General features: G+C 40.0%; 1 protein-coding gene across 1 annotated transcript in view; it reads left to right on the top strand.

Moving 5' to 3' along the window:
* Col3a1 (collagen type III alpha 1 chain) overlaps nt 1–18,420 on the top strand; it is a 36,197-nt gene extending 17,777 nt beyond the window's left edge. Inside the window, exons 15-51 of the mRNA XM_038315384.1 lie at nt 313–366; nt 795–893; nt 1,381–1,425; nt 1,534–1,632; nt 1,822–1,875; nt 1,985–2,092; nt 2,748–2,801; nt 3,350–3,448; nt 3,744–3,797; nt 3,962–4,060; nt 4,315–4,368; nt 4,475–4,528; nt 4,854–4,907; nt 5,434–5,487; nt 5,964–6,008; nt 6,525–6,623; nt 6,709–6,816; nt 7,046–7,099; nt 7,680–7,733; nt 7,815–7,868; nt 8,510–8,563; nt 9,254–9,361; nt 9,636–9,689; nt 9,974–10,027; nt 10,217–10,378; nt 10,490–10,597; nt 11,517–11,624; nt 12,671–12,724; nt 12,808–12,915; nt 13,347–13,400; nt 13,873–13,980; nt 14,249–14,302; nt 14,400–14,507; nt 15,296–15,587; nt 16,494–16,681; nt 16,987–17,229; nt 17,989–18,420. Of these exons, the coding sequence (XP_038171312.1) occupies nt 313–366; nt 795–893; nt 1,381–1,425; nt 1,534–1,632; nt 1,822–1,875; nt 1,985–2,092; nt 2,748–2,801; nt 3,350–3,448; nt 3,744–3,797; nt 3,962–4,060; nt 4,315–4,368; nt 4,475–4,528; nt 4,854–4,907; nt 5,434–5,487; nt 5,964–6,008; nt 6,525–6,623; nt 6,709–6,816; nt 7,046–7,099; nt 7,680–7,733; nt 7,815–7,868; nt 8,510–8,563; nt 9,254–9,361; nt 9,636–9,689; nt 9,974–10,027; nt 10,217–10,378; nt 10,490–10,597; nt 11,517–11,624; nt 12,671–12,724; nt 12,808–12,915; nt 13,347–13,400; nt 13,873–13,980; nt 14,249–14,302; nt 14,400–14,507; nt 15,296–15,587; nt 16,494–16,681; nt 16,987–17,229; nt 17,989–18,135 (3,399 nt within the window). The 3' untranslated portion in view covers nt 18,136–18,420. The remainder of the gene's footprint in view (nt 1–312; nt 367–794; nt 894–1,380; nt 1,426–1,533; nt 1,633–1,821; nt 1,876–1,984; nt 2,093–2,747; nt 2,802–3,349; nt 3,449–3,743; nt 3,798–3,961; nt 4,061–4,314; nt 4,369–4,474; nt 4,529–4,853; nt 4,908–5,433; nt 5,488–5,963; nt 6,009–6,524; nt 6,624–6,708; nt 6,817–7,045; nt 7,100–7,679; nt 7,734–7,814; nt 7,869–8,509; nt 8,564–9,253; nt 9,362–9,635; nt 9,690–9,973; nt 10,028–10,216; nt 10,379–10,489; nt 10,598–11,516; nt 11,625–12,670; nt 12,725–12,807; nt 12,916–13,346; nt 13,401–13,872; nt 13,981–14,248; nt 14,303–14,399; nt 14,508–15,295; nt 15,588–16,493; nt 16,682–16,986; nt 17,230–17,988) is intronic.
* Nucleotides 18,421–18,665: the final 245 nt, after the last annotated feature.

An 18,665-nucleotide genomic window follows, 5' to 3' on the forward strand; every position in this document is an offset into this window, starting at 1 on the left:
CAGGGTTTCCCTGTAGTTTCTAGAGCCTGTCCTGGAACTAGCTCTTGTAGACCAGGCTGGCCTCGAACTCAGAGATCCGCCTGCCTCTGCCTCCCGAGTGCTGGGATTAAAGGCGTGCGCCACCACCCTCTTCTTATCTTACACAATGTTCCCCTCTAGAATACCCATGCGAATGGCAAATGCTCTTTCATCTATATGGTGTCCTCTGTATTTTTGATTCATGTATTATTTCCTAAGAGGCTTCATTTGATGATTATTCTAGGTGTTCAGTCTAACCAATTTTTATTATTTGCATATTTTTTCTTGTTTTAGGGTCCTCCTGGTCCTCCTGGAACCGCAGGTTTCCCTGGGTCCCCTGGTGCTAAGGTAGGCATGTAGTTCTAACACATTGGATTGCTTCTCAAAGTTGACTTGTAAAAGAATCAAGTGTATATTTTCATCTACAGAGAACTTCAATGCCTTAATCTTGATTCTAGTACATTTATATATAATCCTCATTCATGTATATGTATACTTATACACAGATATAATCGTTAGCATTCTACTATTCTGATATTTATTCTGATGACTTCTACCTTTTCCTAGGTCCTTTCTGGGAAACAATTAAAAGCTGGTAGACTCATATCTACCTTTGTCCCCTGTCTTTATGATATGACTATGATATCCTTCATTTTATTACAATATTTAACCATACTACTATAGCTTTAGAGAAATAAGTTTAAGCAGAACTGAAGGGTAAACTAAGTTATTCGAAGTGGAAAGGAAAGCTGACATATTGGAATTTGACTCTTTAGGGTGAAGTTGGACCTGCAGGGTCCCCTGGTTCAAATGGCTCCCCAGGACAAAGAGGTGAACCTGGACCGCAGGGACACGCTGGTGCTCAAGGGCCTCCTGTAAGTAGCAGACAAGACCCTAGAGGATCCAAGCTGCTACGCTTACTCCTTCAAAGCATGCTTCAACTTTGCTGTCAATCAAAAAGTATTCCTTGAAAAAGTGTAAATTCATGTTCTACTATAATTAGGTCCGTTAACAAAATGGGAGTTTGTGCATTATAGAATTCATGAATTTCGCATTAACACAGTGCAGAGCAGAGAATATACATGTATGTAAACTATAGGTTACTTATGTGATGCCTGGAGGGTTGCCCCCACTAAGCACCATCCAGGAAATAAATAATCTCTGACTTAATTCCTAATTATTTTTCCTACTTTTATATGTTGGGCTACTATTAGGGAAATAACATAGTCTCTACAATACATGGTACCTGTCAGTAAATATATTCTCTAAGCAAAGAACTATACATGCGAGGTTTTTTTTTTTTGTTTTGTTTTGTTTTTTTTGGCATTCCTGCTAAGACGCTCTCTCCCCTTGTGCACATAGGGCCCTCCTGGGAATAATGGCAGTCCTGGTGGCAAGGGTGAAATGGTGAGCTGAATCTCCCTCCCCTCATCCCACACCGATTTATGTGTTTAAGTCTGATGGGAGAAAAGAAGGTCCGTGCAAGGCTGATGTCAGTGTTTGTGTTGTTCTTAGGGTCCCGCTGGCATTCCTGGAGCTCCTGGATTAATGGGAGCTAGGGGCCCCCCTGGACCAGCTGGGACTAATGGCGCACCTGGACAGCGAGGTCCTTCAGTAAGTTCCTCTCCCCTTCAGTGCCTGGAAGGCCAAGCTTACCTATCACAGCAAAACATTACTATTCCTTTTGCTCCCTCTCAGTTAAGTGTATAGGGCTCTCCTCCGAGCTGTATAACATCTGGCTGGTTATGATTTTATAAGTCAAATCCTCATTGTTTTTACATAGAGATTTTATTTTCTCTTTAGGGTGAACCCGGCAAGAATGGTGCAAAAGGAGAGCCAGGTGCTCGTGGTGAAAGGGTCAGTACCAAACCAACATGCTTGGCTACTTAGAAAACCGCAGCGCTCGGAGAAAATAATGGGTAAAATTTCCTCTAGTAAATTTCGTTCCAATGCTTTATATTTTTAGGGGGAAGCTGGATCCCCAGGAATCCCAGGGCCTAAGGGTGAAGATGGCAAAGATGGATCCCCTGGGGAACCCGGTACAAATGGACAGCCCGGAGCAGCTGGAGAAAGGGTAGGTTTCCATAGTAACCTGCTTCACCTTCAAGGTACAGCAATCTCTGATTTTTTTTTTTTCCCTCCCTGTTTGGTGAGATGGGGTCTTATTTACAGACTACGTTGGCTTGGACCTTACTCTGTAGCCCAGGCTTGGCTCAAACTCATGGCAATCCTCCTGCTTCAGCTTCCCCTAATACTTGGATTAGAGGCATGAACCATCACACCAGTTTAAAAGCTATCAAAAACCTGTAGCGGTGAATTGCTTCTACACGGTGTCTCACTACAGGTTGACCTCAAATTTAGAGATTCTCCTAACTCCACCACCTAAGTGGGGAATTAAAGCTATGCAGCACCAAGCTCTTCTGGGCATTGTTCCCTTGAGCGTCCCATCTAAACTTGAAACCCTGGAGAGTTTCAGTTTGCTTATTTCTGTCTTGTGTGTGCATTTGGCTGATGGGTTGCTCCGTGAGTTATTCTTTTCCTCCATTTCAGAATTTTGGTTTTGTCTTATTTAGTATTATTTTTTTTCAGTTCTGAGACGTGATCCCATGACCTGTACTTGGTGGGCAAAGCTCTACTATTAAATCCCTAAACTCCTGCTTAAAGAACTTTGTAGTATAGGAATATTTTTAATCTTATGGACTGAAATATTTAACTGTCATTGTTTCCAGGGAGCTCCTGGCTTCAGAGGACCTGCGGGGCCAAATGGCATCCCAGGAGAAAAGGTAAAGGCCTCAGTTCCTGAATGTCATTACTACAAATAGAGGTTCCTTCTCTACATTACCCCATTAATGGAAAGATAAATATCTGGAGGAAACGTATCAGAGCAACAGAACGCAAAACATCTCCTCATGACCCTAGTCCCTGCCTTGTTACTTCTTGAGCTCTGTGATGAGCGAAGTCACTTCCTCTGTCAGACAGGGAGAATCCCTGACCCCAGTTTCATCGCAAGAACCACAGAAAACCACCTGGAAGGGCAGGGAAGGCTCCACAGTAACTTCTCACCATTAATGGTGCTTCTCTTTAAACACACATAAAGGTGTAGCTAAGTCCAATCAATAATGTTTGTTATAAACAAGGGATAGTCATCACAGCTGCCTCATTTTCCCCCAACATGGCATTCAAAGCTAAACCATATGATCTTTAAAAGCAGAACTAAGCAACACGAACTCTCCTCGAGAAGCCAAATGACTCCACTAGTCACAGATTCAGAGTGTCAGTGCCTGCCTACCTCAATCAAAAACTCTCTAAGGCTTGCTATCTCACAACTTAGGGTCCTGCTGGGGAACGTGGTGGCCCAGGTCCTGCAGGGCCCCGAGGAGTAGCTGGAGAACCCGGCCGAGATGGAGCCCCAGGAGGCCCAGGAATGAGGGTAAGGAGACATATCTGTTTTAGGCACACTGTAATGTAGTAGGAAGAAAGACAATGCAAGTGATGGCAGACCAAAATCAACTTCAAGCAGACAATACCCTTCCAAAGACCCAAAGTAAACCAACCAAATCCCTTTAAGAAAACGTGGGTTAAAACAGATGGGTTCAAAAAAAGTAGGGAATGCACTTACAAGGCTACCTATAACCATGGAAATCTCAAAATTGTTCAAGGTGAGTGTGTTGTACTTTTTCATGTGACTTTTTAAGTCATCTGACAAAATATAATTTTTCATTTAGGGTGTTCCCGGAAGCCCAGGAGGACCAGGCAATGATGGGAAACCAGGACCTCCCGTATGTATAATTATGACATCCCTTTGAATTAGTCCAGTAACTGAAGAGAGAAAGATAGAGTGGAAACAATGCATTCATTGGCTAGATTTGAATAAGTGTAGGTATATTATATTTTGATAATGTGTTCCTCCAACGCTCACTAAGGTAGTTGTTTTTCTTCCTAGGGAAGTCAAGGAGAAAGTGGCCGTCCTGGTCCTCCTGGCCCATCTGGACCCCGGGGTCAGCCTGGTGTCATGGGTTTTCCTGGTCCTAAAGGAAATGATGTAAGTTCTAACACTACTTTCTCCAATAAATATGTGATAGATCCCCTTTGGCTTTCTATAAGAAAAATGTAAAGATACCCAAGACTTAGCCTTCTCTAAAAACATGGACAAATATGTGAAATTGAGCACTGTGTTAGAGACAAATATGTAATTGGCTATGGTTGTATGTATGTATGTGACTTAGCAGGATCAAAAATGGGGTTTGGACTTTGCTTATTTTTTTTATTTATGTAAACATTTACCCTTTTCTTTAGGGTGCTCCTGGCAAGAATGGAGAACGGGGTGGCCCTGGAGGACCTGGCCTTCCCGTATGTAGCTTTTGTCTTTTTCTATCTAATCAACTTAGTCATTTCCAGACTCCGAACTTTCTTGATACATGTATTAATTCTGCTCGCCTAACTGTCATTATTGTAGGGTCCTGCTGGAAAGAACGGTGAAACTGGACCTCAGGGTCCCCCAGGCCCTACTGTAAGTACTTGTGTAACTGAAGAGAGAGAGAGAGAGAGAGTGGAAACAGAGCAGGGGCAAGCCTTCAGAAATTATGCAATCGCTGCACTGTATTAGAATATTTCACCAGCTCCTAGACTTCCTTATTTTATTATTAATCAAATGCTGGCATTCACTACCTGTTGTCCTTAATTTGCCTTGAGTATCTTCTATAGCCCAAGCTTTCCCCGCTCTTCATATCCTCACTTTTAACAGTAAGCAATAGGCCTGCTTGAGCCGTGAGCTGGAGAGTAACTAGGAAAGGACGATTTTCCAATGGACTCTAGCATTGTGTTTCTCAACCTAGGGCCCATCTGGCGACAAGGGAGATTCCGGACCCCCTGGTCCACAAGGATTACAAGTAAGAGCTTGTTCTTTGAGTGTTATTGTCTGTTAAAATTCCATATTTCTTTTTCATACCTATTCTGTAGAATAAATAAACTTCCAAACTTTTGTTCCCCTGCTACATGTTCATCTGAAACTTAATTTGTAGTCTTTTTTTTTCCATTCTGAAATAAAGTATTAATAGTAATTTCTTCTATGGCTGTTCTAGAATGTACATATAAAGTTATTAAGAATGAACTGAACTTCTGCAATTCTATATGCACGCTTATAGCTCTCACAAAAAAAGTCTATGTAGCTAAATTCATCTGCCCTTATTCATCAGCACAACTGTATATACAGAAACAAAAATACAGATATGAGCCCAGGTTTGTAAGGCACAACCACCCTCTATCTGTCATTAGTTTAAATAGGGCAAACATTCTCTACCTTAGAAATATGGAAATTATGTCATGAACTACTTTGAAAACTGGGCTTACATGTGAAGAACTTTCTCAAAGCCATTTTCTGAAGTGATCATACGATGTTATTCTGTTTATTTGCAGGGAATACCTGGTACCAGTGGTCCTCCAGGAGAAAACGGAAAGCCTGGTGAACCAGTAAGTCACATCTTATTTTTGTAAAGTTGGCAACTACATGAAAAAAAATCAAAAGCGTTTATCTATCATTAACTTTATATGCCCGGGTAGTTGAGTTTTGTTGACTTAGATCATAGAATACTTGCTAGAATGTATGAAGCTCTCTATTAGATCTCTAGCAGAGAGCACACCAAGTAGCTGTCAGGCTATTTCCTTTGAAGAGGTGTGTAGGATTAACAGTTCAAGGTCATCCTTGGCTACAGAATGAGTTTGAGTTACACGAGACCCTGTCTCAGAAACCACAACAGAACAAAGATGAGTTGCTTATAATGTCACTCAATAGTTTCATTTTTTTTCTATGAAACAACAGAATTAAACTGCATAGCTTCAAGATTTAAATAATTGTACAACATAGAAGCACAGCAGATGTTGATGTTGCTTATACTTGTGCAGTGCATATTAACAAATGCTTACCATACATAATGCTGACCTTCTAGGGTCCAAAGGGTGAAGTTGGTGCGCCTGGAGTTCCTGGAGGCAAGGTAATTTTACTTTAACTTTTGTTATAGAGCAACTGATTAGGGGAACACTTTCTTTCCTCCTAAAGTAATTTGAAGGTAAATGCACATGAGCAAACTGCAAACATTGAACTTGCTCCCTCTGAATATTCTCTCTTTTTATAATATTAATACATGCCACAGAGTCAGCCACTCAAGAGGAAATGCTGCTAATGCATGCATTCCCTACAGAGAATTGTCCTGCTGGAAGAAATGTAAACGTTACCTCTATGAATCGTAACAGAAACTACTTCAAAGACACTTTTCCCTTAATCAGAACAAATACACATTCCATTGTTTTACACATTCCATTGTTTTACACTTTTTAAAGATTCCTGTTCCCAAACAGCTAATCAAAATTTTATATTGAAAAATTTCAAAACCATTAAGAAATATAAGTTAAAAACCTAGTAGACGTAATCAAAGTCATGTAATCCACAGTGTTTCTCTTTTCTGACTCTAATGTGTTACTAATGTGGATGTTATTTTTTTCACTGATAGGGTGATTCCGGTGCCCCTGGAGAGCGTGGACCACCCGGAGTTGCAGGAAGCCCTGGTCTTAGAGGCGGAGCTGGACCCCCTGGCCCTGAGGGAGGAAAGGTAGCTGCCATTCCTGGCATCCTGGACTTAAGAAGATGCACTTCAATTGCTTTCTTGTCATCTGGCATGCATCTCTTTATCGCAGGGCCCTGCTGGTCCCCCTGGTCTCGCTGGTGCTACTGGTCCCCCTGGTCTACAAGGGATGCCTGGAGAACGAGGAGGTCCTGGGAGTCCTGGTCCAAAGGGTGAAAAGGTACTGATTGTTTGATCTTGATTCTACCATAAACTAGATTTTATAGATTAGAGGAAAGCCACCTTACTAGAAACTATTTTCAAAATTACTGTTATCATTTTAAGTGGAATTTGACATAGGGTCCTATAGCAACTGTTAATCAAATACCAACTCTAATGTCAGCAACTCCTGAGGGTTTCTCTTCTTGGCCAATGTTCACTGGGTGATGACGCGGACTTTTGTTTGGCAGGGTGAACCAGGGGGTGCAGGTGCTGATGGGGCTCCAGGAAAGGATGGGCCAAGGGTGAGTATTCACATCTGTGAGAAATGAACCTTGACAGAATGCAATGTGTGGTAGACCCTACCTCAGCTTTCAGTATTCCAAAAACCACTCTAATGAAGTGGGACCATGTTAGCATGCCCTGAACATTGAAAAGACACTAATCACGTGACTGTTTAAATCCTTAGTTTATATCTATCACTCCATGATAGTTCGTCAATGCCCTAAGGATGGAGAGAATCCTTAATAATATAAAAAACAAAAGCCAGGAATGACTCTCATAGCAAGTCAATAAAAAGCAAAGGAATTAATATTGCTAAGAAATATAGCTTTAAAAGATATTTCAATAAGATCTTATATCTTCTCTAATAGAGGTAGAAAAGCATCAATCAATGAACACAGTGAATTAAATTACTTTCTCTGTTCACACTCACAGAATAGTGAGTTTACTGGACTCTCTCACATTGTTACCAAGCAATGAAACTATCATGTGAGCCACGAGAGAACAAAAACAAATCCACTTTAGTAGATGAGTGTCTCTAGACGCTGATTAATACAAGAAATGATGTTGATTTCTTTCAACCTAAAACCCATCTTTCTGCAGGGTCCTACCGGTCCTATTGGCCCCCCTGGCCCAGCTGGTCAGCCTGGAGATAAGGTAACAACACTATTGCAAATAAAGTCAACCTTTGTTTCAGTGAAGACAGAGGAGTGACAGCATCGTTTGGTCTTTTCTCAGGGTGAAGGTGGTGCCCCTGGACTTCCGGGAATAGCTGGACCTCGAGGTGGCCCTGTAAGTGGCAAAGACATTTTCAACATACTCTTAACCCCACACAGGTCATTGTCTTGTTTTAGTAGCTTTGCCCCTGGTACTCTATTTCCTCATGCTTGACTCTATCCTTAAGATATATGAGATTCAAGAAAATGTTTAAAAAAAATAAAATACACGTGAGCTTATTTTAAGGTACCTCATTTCCTGAATAACTCTGGGGAAAGCACATAAATTGAAAAATACTATACATTTCTAAATGAGCATCTCTTAAACTTTGCCAGAAGCATCTTCCAAACCAAAAATCCTTTGCCTTTAAAAAGTCTTGAAACTCAAAGCTCAGCACCTTTTTGTTTGATCAATGTCTTATCATTTTGCCATGTTTTAAATGCTTTACATTTGGGAGTTATAGAATTAAATGTATTACTATTGGAGCACTTTGAAGGCATAGCCATTGTAAGTTATATCACAGTGTAGAGACAGAAGAAATCAACAGTTCTAGTGTTCCTTTCTAATTTTGATAAGAAGTCAAAAGACTTTCAGGTGAAACTGTGTTTGCTGCATTAGCTGTTTTCCCACTACAGCAAGATGAGACTCTACAGAGGGCACTGCATGATCCCCGTGGGGAAGGCCTTCATGGTGACTAACAATCTATTTTCCTTCAGGGTGAGAGAGGTGAACATGGACCTCCAGGACCTGCTGGCTTCCCAGGTGCTCCTGTAAGTATGGATGTCTAAGCACAAACCCAATGCCAATTTATCATCTTGCTGAAAACTAACAGATACAAGTTCCTTAGTCCCAGTCTTTCTTCAGTCACTTTACTCCTTTAAGTTACTTTATCAGTTTTTAGGTTAATGTTTAACTAATTCTATTGTTTAAGCTTTAGGCAACTTAAACCCCCATCCTCCTTTATGCTTGGGCAAGGAGGCAATGCAGCATCATGATGCTCATTTTCAAATCCATAGCCTTTGTCCCCATCATGTCGTCTTCTTCTTCTTCTTCTTCTTCTTCTTCTTCTTCTTCTTCTTCTTCTTCTTCTTCTTCTTCTTCTTCTTCTTCTTCTTCTTCTTCTTCTTCTTCTTCTTCTTCTTCTTCTTCTTCTTCTTCCTCTTCTTCTTTTCTCCTCCTCCTCCTCCTCCTCCTCCTCCTCCTCCTCTTCCTTCTTCTCCTCCTCCTCTTCCTCCTCTTCCTCTTCCTCCTCCTCCTTCTTCTTTCTCTTTCTCTTCCTTTCTCACAATATTTTGACTGATTAAGTTTTGGTGTGTCTTCAGAGAGCTTCTTATTTCTATTTGATGGTAACATCTTCCCAACTTAAAAAAGAAAGTTCTATGTTTTAAAGAAAAGGAATGCTAGCCCATGTGCATTGTGGAGGAAGTTAGCTCACAGGCTGTCACTGTTGCTGTGTGCAGGGACAGAATGGTGAACCAGGTGCTAAAGGAGAAAGAGGTGCCCCTGGAGAGAAAGGTGAAGGAGGCCCTCCTGGAGCTGCAGGACCCCCTGGAGGTTCCGGACCTGCTGTGAGTCTTATTGCTAAACAATCCCATAAAACATTTTGGTTTATTAATAATTTAACATTTCATGTAAGATTTTGTGTTATGAGAGGAGAATATAATCATCTTTATTAGGATATACTCAATCTGAATTTTGGTTTCAGTAGTTTAGATATTATCAGATGTGAGCTATTTTAATCTCTTTAGGGCGATATTGCTGGTCTCCTAATGCTTAATGCTTTTGTTATATTTTTTATTTTGGTGCTCAACTTAGTATGTCCTCCCTCCCTTTTGTATTTAGGGTCCTCCCGGTCCTCAGGGTGTCAAGGGTGAACGCGGCAGTCCCGGTGGTCCTGTAAGTATTGATCCTCTTAACTATCACCTTATGAGTTGTTACTGAAAAAAGGTATTGAGTCCCAATCTGTGGAAAGACCTTTTAATGACACTAGAGCCACAGGGAGAATGTGAAAGTCAGTCAGTCAGTCACGGGCAGTTGGGTGTAAATCTAAAGCGGAGGTGGGAAATCATAAATAACTTTAAGATGGAATTCAGGTCCTGGTCTACTCCTTTTCTTGACATTTGTGTGTGCAAAGATTTATGTTCTAGTTTGTCACTGATGAGTGCATTTCTGCTTCACAGGGTGCTGCTGGCTTTCCTGGTGGGCGTGGTCTTCCTGGTCCCCCTGGCAACAATGTAAGTACTTTCTAGTCTTCTTCAAATGCATCTTACCCAAAGACTTCATATATCTAGGATGAGAAAGTGATATCTTGATATGTAGCTGCCAAATCCCATATAGAATTGAAAATAAGTAAAAGGCAAGGACAACAAAACAAAACAAAACAAAAACTCTTAATGTATGTTTTAAATTTCATTTATTTGCAGGGTAACCCAGGCCCCCCAGGACCCAGTGGAGCTCCTGGCAAGGATGGCCCTCCAGGGCCTGCTGGGAACAGTGGGTCTCCTGGCAACCCTGGAATAGCGGGACCAAAAGGTGATGCTGGCCAACCTGGAGAGAAGGGACCACCTGGTGCTCAGGGACCTCCGGTGAGTGGCTCTGGTGTTCTCTCTTAATTGACCATATATTTTGATAACAAATTTAATAAGGGAAATATAACTGTGTAGAAACGAGCTGAGTCTTTCTATCTATTGCAACAGGGATCCCCAGGCCCACTTGGACTTGCAGGACTTACTGGAGCAAGAGGTCTTGCTGGACCACCAGGCATGCCAGGCCCTAGGGGCAGCCCTGGGCCTCAAGGTATCAAGGTAAGTGTAGTTTACTTGCACTGGATTCTTGCTTCCATTCATAGACAGAGAGATTTCTCCATTGTATCAGATATGAGATGGTTTCTCATCACTACGCAAATTATGAAAGAGCTAAACTTCTCTATACGTCTCGGTTTATAAAAACAAAACTTGTATTCAATCATTCCAAAATGCATAGGGAAAGCATGTCATAAACAAGGCTTGAATATATACACAGACAAGCCAATGTCACAAAAAAATCAATTTTGATATCTCAAACACCACTGTTAGGAAACTTGTGAGCATTCTCCAGTTTTTGTCACTACACCTGTGAAGGGAGAAGGGGCTTCAGCTCCTAAATATATCAAAGCTTAATGGATGTCAGCTGCCCATCCCTTCAAGCCATTTTGCTCTCTTGATTTTCTATCACTGATATTAGTATAACATTATAGGGCTTAGTATCTGAAGTGTGCACTCGGCAAATAAGCTAACACAATTCCATTTGTATCAGATTTCATAATATAATACTTTATATAATACTTTATGTACCAATTTCAAAATATGTCCGAAAATAATAACAGGAAGTTTAAACAGTAATTAGCATGTCTTCCCAAGACTCTAATAAATCCTGACTCTCAAGGTCACCAAGATGATGGTTTATCATTAATATTTCTATTTCTCTACTCATAAATTTCTGTTCCTCACAACCAAATGTTTTAAAAAGGAGTTTTTTTGCCATTCTGAATCACTGTGCGGTTAGGAAAACTCAAAAATCTTGCTCCCCCAATTTTTTTCCTTATAAAGGGTATGGCTTCAAGACAGTTGAACAGAAATGCAGGTTGAATAAAAACACATTTCCCCTTCTGAAATGAAGAAATCTGTCTACACCCCCGATAGTTGGTGTCTTCAAGTGAAATGTCTTTTATTTCTTTTCACACAGGGTGAAAGTGGAAAACCGGGAGCCAGTGGCCATAATGGGGAACGTGGTCCTCCTGGACCCCAAGGTCTTCCTGGTCAACCTGGTACAGCTGGTGAACCCGGGAGGGATGTAAGTAGCAATTGAAAGATGTCCAACCAGCCAGCTCACATTAAAGTTGTCGGATACATTTTTTTAAAATGATATGTATTTAATTGTGTTTATTTATATGTGTACACATGAACACATAGGAACTATGATACACACATGGAGGTCAGAGAACAGCTTTTAAGGAGGTCAGCTGTCTTGTTCCGCCATGTAGCTCCCCAGGAGGGAACACTAGGCATCAGATTTAGTCACAAATGCCTCTAGCCATTGCACAATCTCTCCAATACAAAATTCAAGCATTGGTCAAAGAGCCCTTAATGTCTATGATGATCTAGATATTGGCCCATGTAACCTATATCAGAGAGCTCTCCTTCCCTCTCTGATAATCATCCTGCTATAAGTTAGAATATTATAAATGCCTATGGCCAATAATATCTCTCAATAAATTCATTAATGGAGGAAATGCAGTTGCTTAACTAATTTAGGAAACAGATTGATAAAGAAAATTACAGCATACAGTTTTGTATAAAAATTTTCTTTATTCATTGGTAATTATTAATTTTTCAATTAATATTCTATATTAACAAAATATTTAACAGGGTGCTATGTATTTTGAGAGCTATATTTGATGCTGACATATTAAGTAAACTTAACTTTGGATTTCCATCATAAAATTATCTCCATTCCTCAAAAATCATTTGCTAACTGTACTATAAATACTATTTTTTTCATTATAGCTCTCCTCATATTATTTTGTGAAATTTTGGGAAAATAGATGTCCTGCATATCTGCCAAAGATTTACAGTTCTTCACAGGGCTAAACCACATTGTAATATATGGAATTTCTTGTTACCGAAAACAGTTTTTGCTTCTGCTGAGAGACAGGGGCAGCAAGGAAATGGGGCATGAGTGGGGAGGAAAATTTGTTAAAGTAGTCTTTGTTCAAAACTACCACAGTGGTATCTAATACTTCGCAAACTAAATAGAGATCATCTTTTAAAAGAATAAAAGGCTTGCTTAGTATTTGGATAATTTCAAGTCATCTTTCTCCCCCTCCCCCTTTTAACCAGGGAAACCCAGGATCAGATGGTCAACCAGGACGAGATGGATCCCCTGGTGGCAAGGTATAACAAACTATGTACGGTAGACATGTTTCATTAAATTTGATGGCTGTCATAGTTACGTGAGATTCGTGAATTTGTTCCAGGGTGATCGTGGTGAAAATGGTTCTCCTGGTGCCCCAGGTGCTCCTGGTCATCCAGGGCCACCTGGTCCTGTTGGTCCAGCTGGGAAGAGTGGTGACCGGGGAGAAACGGTGAGTTCCCATAAGCATCTTCTCTCTATATGCCCTGGTCTGTCCAAAGAAGACTGGGGTCGGGATAGCAGGTTACTTCTGTCCCCTGGGAGGTATCTGTGCTGATTTCAGTCGGGATTAATGGGCATCAGTCTATTTGCTGCAGGGATGCAGCTCTTTTCCTTGCTGCTTCTGTTTAGATTTCTTTGTAAAGATGGAGGAAGGGAACTATTTTCATTTTTGTAAAATTTCAGACTGGTTCACTGTGTTTCATTTTTTAAATTAAGTTAAAATTTTAGTTAATTTTTTACAATATATTGTGACCATGGTTCCCCTCCCCCATTCTTTTCAGATCCTCCTGTCCTCCCGACACACTCAACTTTTCAAAATGGGGTTGAGTGACTTAAGTTCAGTCCCACATACTTGTGCTCACTTGTTTGTTTATCTCCTAGGGCCCTGCTGGTCCTTCTGGTGCTCCGGGTCCTGCTGGAGCTCGGGGTGCTCCTGTAAGTATTAAGCATTTTAACCTCTGTGTTTGTAAACTCATTTTAGAGTGTTAAAAAAATACTCTGTTGCTTTTTGGAATGTCTAGGAAATAGATAGGATGACACATACATAACTGTGGAGAAAATAGAAATTTATAGTTGATGATACAGAAAACGATTCAGCTTCTGAACTAAAAGTTCCATGCAGCTAATTATGCCAGTATCAATTATGAGCATTGATTGCATCACCAATCCAAAATGTGAACTGAAACCGTCTTTGTTATTTTTAGGGGGATTTCTAGCTAATAGGATCCTACATAATATAATACATTTATTATTATAATCTATAGGAGGATGCTATATAATCGATTATAAAAGATTATTATAACGCTAATAGAATTCTGCAAATTATAATCAACTTATTATAAATTCAATTTTATTTCCTCAATATGTTTACAAAATAATGACCTTAATTTGAAATGTATTTCTAAAGGGTCCCCAAGGTCCACGAGGTGACAAAGGTGAAACTGGCGAGCGTGGCTCCAACGGCATCAAAGGACACCGAGGATTCCCAGGCAATCCAGGCCCCCCTGGGTCCCCTGTGAGTGCATCCACTTTTGCAAGCCCTCCTTTACTGCATGACTGATGAGGGACTCCGAGCAGAACACTTTCCACCTCTGAACAATAAGCTAGAAGATAGGAGACACAAACTCAAGAGCTTGTTTAAAATAATAAGTTAGCATGAAGAAATGCAAAGAAAGAGAGAAGTTTATTTCATCACGGTCACTGTGGTCAGGACTGATCTTAAACAGTCCATTCCATAAGCTGCGGGAGATCTTTTCAAGTCTCTGTCCTTCCTTGCTTTCCAGGGTGCTGCCGGTCACCAGGGTGCAGTTGGTAGTCCCGGACCTGCCGGTCCCAGAGTAAGTGTCGTAGAAGCCCGTCAGAAGGTGCCTGTTTGGAAATGTTTGCGCTGCAGGAATGTATTCTAGCATTACAACATCGTGTTCATTTCTTCAGGGACCAGTTGGACCACATGGGCCTCCTGGAAAAGATGGTACAAGCGGCCATCCAGGTCCCATTGGGCCACCAGGACCTCGAGGCAACAGAGGTGAAAGAGGATCTGAGGTAAGGCACTACTCGTATATGCATGGCTTAATTGGCTGTAATCCATCATTTCAGAAACCCTTCATTGTTTTTAAACTGAAGGAGCCTGTTGAGAAAGTAAGGCTTAATTTAACACAGTCTTCATTACAGTAAGACTTTTGATGCCACGGTGACATGAAGAAAAAAATTATACTCTGACGAGTGATATTTTGATATGACATCAACTTAACTAACCAAACGACACCATGCCAATCTCAAACCAAAGAACACACAGATGCAATTTTATTTTTGTAGAGATTAAACAATCTTTACAATGTACAGTCTTGCTACTGCTAAAATCATGACAAGTGCCTTCATGCTCCACAGCTTTGGGGAAAATGTAGCAATAAACCATTGTTCTGACAAACATACACGTGACAAATGAAAAATCAATAAGTCACAAGCACAGAGATGCAATGGCAATGGAAATTTGTGCCCGGAAGATAAAAATCCCTGTTTTATTTCCTCACATCAGTATTTGAATTGTACTTTTGGGGGCTGTTTGCTCCCATCTTTATATGAGAGAAATGACGAAGTTTGTGCTCAATCCTGTTTATTCTTACATAACAGAATAACATATTTATCAGTAATGAATTACATTCGCTATGTTGACAATCATGAAACTACAAGATCATCTACTTTTTTTTAATTAAAGTAATAGTGGCAACATATGTGGATTGTTTGCAATTCACCTTCCTAGACACGTGGCACACAGTCCTTCAGTGGAAATCCGAGAAAAACCTTACTGACATATAGTTTCATCCACCTAGGGTTCACCAGGCCACCCTGGGCAGCCAGGGCCTCCTGGTCCTCCTGGCGCACCTGGTCCTTGCTGTGGTGGAGGAGGTGCTGCTGCCCTTGGAGGCGGTGAAAAGTCTGCTGGGTTTTCACCCTACTATGGAGATGAACCAATGGATTTCAAGATCAACACTGAGGAGATTATGTCTTCCCTCAAGTCTGTTAATGGACAAATAGAAAGTCTCATTAGTCCTGATGGTTCTCGTAAAAACCCTGCGCGGAACTGCAGAGACCTGAAATTTTGCCATCCTGAACTCAAGAGCGGTAGGTCTGAGTCTTTATCACACATGGCTGTAGGCTGTATGAGAATTTGACCAAGAAAGTTTTTCTGGTGGAAAATATTTTAAAGCCATTATACTACCCAAACATTGTTAATTAAGCTGAACATACTTGAGAAAACAGAAAAACAGTATTTGAAGGCATATTTAAAGTATAACATAAGTAACTGCAAACTGTTTCAAATATAAGAAAATTTAAGGACAGTTTTACAAAAGATTTCACACAAGTATTTCTAAATACAAAACAAAAATGATTTAAATGATCAAGTGACATGCATCATTCTATTCCCATGGTTAGATATGCATAATTTTATCATTTTGATTATTATATTATATATATTTATTAGAATTCATTCTGAAGACCTAATAACTAAGTATCAATTTTACTTTAATAACTCCTGCCTTTTATCTACTATGACATGTGTACTTTTATTTTTATTTTAAAAATATACTCATTATAATTAATATAAAAATCATCTTTTAATTTCAAATTTTGAAATATTATTTCAAAATTATTTCAACTTTTAAATATATTGACAAAGACCACTGCTTTTGCTCAGAGTAACCTTTGGACATTAAACTAAAAATATGAAGTATCAGGCAAGCTAAGCTATGATGCAATAAATCTGTAATAGAATGTTATCTTTGAAATAAAAGATGAGATTTAGACAAGTACAACACACCAAGGTACATATATATGCCAACGGCAATGCTTTCTTTCTAATTTTAATACTGCTATGGATCTTATTAACTTTCCGCTTTAGAAATATCAATCAGATGAGCTACATATTACATACAAATGCATTAGCACTCAACAGGCAGATCTTCTGGCCCAGGCTCCACTTCTGAGTTCTGTAACGAATTCCCCTTATCTCTTTTGGTGACTCTTCAGGCGAATATTGGGTCGATCCTAACCAGGGTTGCAAGATGGATGCTATCAAAGTGTTCTGTAACATGGAAACCGGGGAGACGTGCATAAACGCCAACCCAATGACTGTTCCGCGGAAGAACTGGTGGACAGATGCTGCTGCTGAAAAGAAACATGTTTGGTTTGGAGAATCTATGGACGGTGGCTTTCAGGTAAGAAAAGATAGACCTTTTAAACCAAGGGATGCCCAAATATATGTCACTTATTTTTTTTTCCTTTTACCTCTTCCTGGTTACTAAGTAGAACACCTCAAACACTTGTCTGATTAGAAAACTATCACTTCTATAAAAAGCTGGATTATAATAGGGAAGTTGAATCTAAACACCTTCTGCATATAATAAAATATCATATAATGTATGTGAAGAATTTGTAATGCAGTGTCCACGCTGATAGTGCACGAAGCCCTTTCCTGAGGCTGCAGTCACGACCTCTGATGCATTCTTTTGTCTGGTTACAGTTCAGCTATGGTAATCCTGATCTTCCTGAAGATGTCCTCGATGTACAACTGGCATACCTCAGGCTCCTCTCCAGCAGGGCCTCCCAGAACATTACGTACCACTGTAAGAACAGTATTGCCTACATGGACCAGGCCACCGGCAATGTCAAGAAGTCTCTAAAGCTCATGGGATCGAACGAAGGGGAATTCAAGGCTGAAGGAAACAGCAAATTCACTTACACGGTCCTGGAGGACGGCTGTGCTGTAAGTAACAATGCCTTTGCAAGCAGGATGGCAAATATCGGCACAATTTGTGGCTTAACCATCCAATCTATTCGCCGAGAAAAAGTAAAAATCAATAAGGGAGACAGAAGCTGCCTAGGGGCATGAATTATTTAGCATCTACTTATTTGTTCCAGAAATGTTAAATATTACCAAAGTGTAAAATAGTACAAAAACAGAGCCTAACTTCTAGATGGGAAACAGGTTAAATGAAAATGAATGAAATTTAAACTCACAAAACAACTTTGATAACTGGAATATTTACTCTATATTGTATATACTATTTATTATAGAATATCCATCAGATATAACCACTTTTTTTTAAATGTAAAGATACAACATGTGACTTAAAATCTATTCTTTTTTTCTTGTAATTTACTAAAAGGAGGAACTCACTTCTAATGCTAGCTACTCCCATTGTGAGTGACTCACCCACTTCCTAGTAAACTATAAAAGCAACGACCAGAACCAGGCTTGAGAATGGGTTAGCCTATCTGTGACTATCTCCCTTCTGAGTTAACTCTTAAGTCTGACTAGGGTTTGACTAATAATTTTATTGGTCGACCAAGAACATTAAAACCTCAAATACAGAAGTTCTCGTATGTTCTAGAAGGTGCCATGTGCACTAAGTACTTCATAAAAGCAGAAGACAGTTGTCCAACATAATCAGTTCAGTATGCCGTCTATGTTCTCTAATGCCATGGCTCTTTTCTTACACATTTTTTTTTCTCTTTTGAATAGAAACACACCGGGGAATGGAGCAAAACTGTCTTTGAATATCGAACACGCAAGGCCCTGAGACTCCCCATCATAGATATTGCACCCTATGACATCGGTGGTCCCGATCAAGAATTTGGTGTGGACGTTGGCCCGGTTTGCTTTTTGTAAACCAAACTCTATCTGAAACCCCAGCAAAACAAAAACCGCATCCATGTGTTCTTCTTGTTATAATCTTGTCAACCAGTGCAAGTGACCGACTAAATTCCAGTTATTTATTTCCAAATTTTTGGAAAAAAAAGTATAATTTGACCAAAAAAGAATGCAATATTTTTTTTTTGCCATTCCGTCCACCCAGTACAGTTCAAATGCTTTTGTTTTATTTTTTTTACCAATTCCAACTTCAAAAATGTCTCAATGGTGCTATAATAAATAAACATCAACACTCTTATGATACCACTGCGTTACATTCTTTGGACTCTAGCCCACCTACAGAGCAATGATCACACTCACCAGCAAAAGAATCCCTTTATTTACCAAACAGGCAAAGATGAAATTATAAATGACCTCCCTATTGTAACTACCTCAACTGGTCAGACAGACACATTCTGAGTCCTCGAAGACTACACAATTTATGTATAACTTGACAAAACTTACAAATTCCATCCGTTACACGTAGAATGTCGGTAAAATACAAAACG

Source organism: Arvicola amphibius, chromosome 18 (genome assembly GCF_903992535.2).
Source record: "Arvicola amphibius chromosome 18, mArvAmp1.2, whole genome shotgun sequence".
Taxonomy (NCBI): Eukaryota; Metazoa; Chordata; class Mammalia; order Rodentia; family Cricetidae; genus Arvicola; species Arvicola amphibius.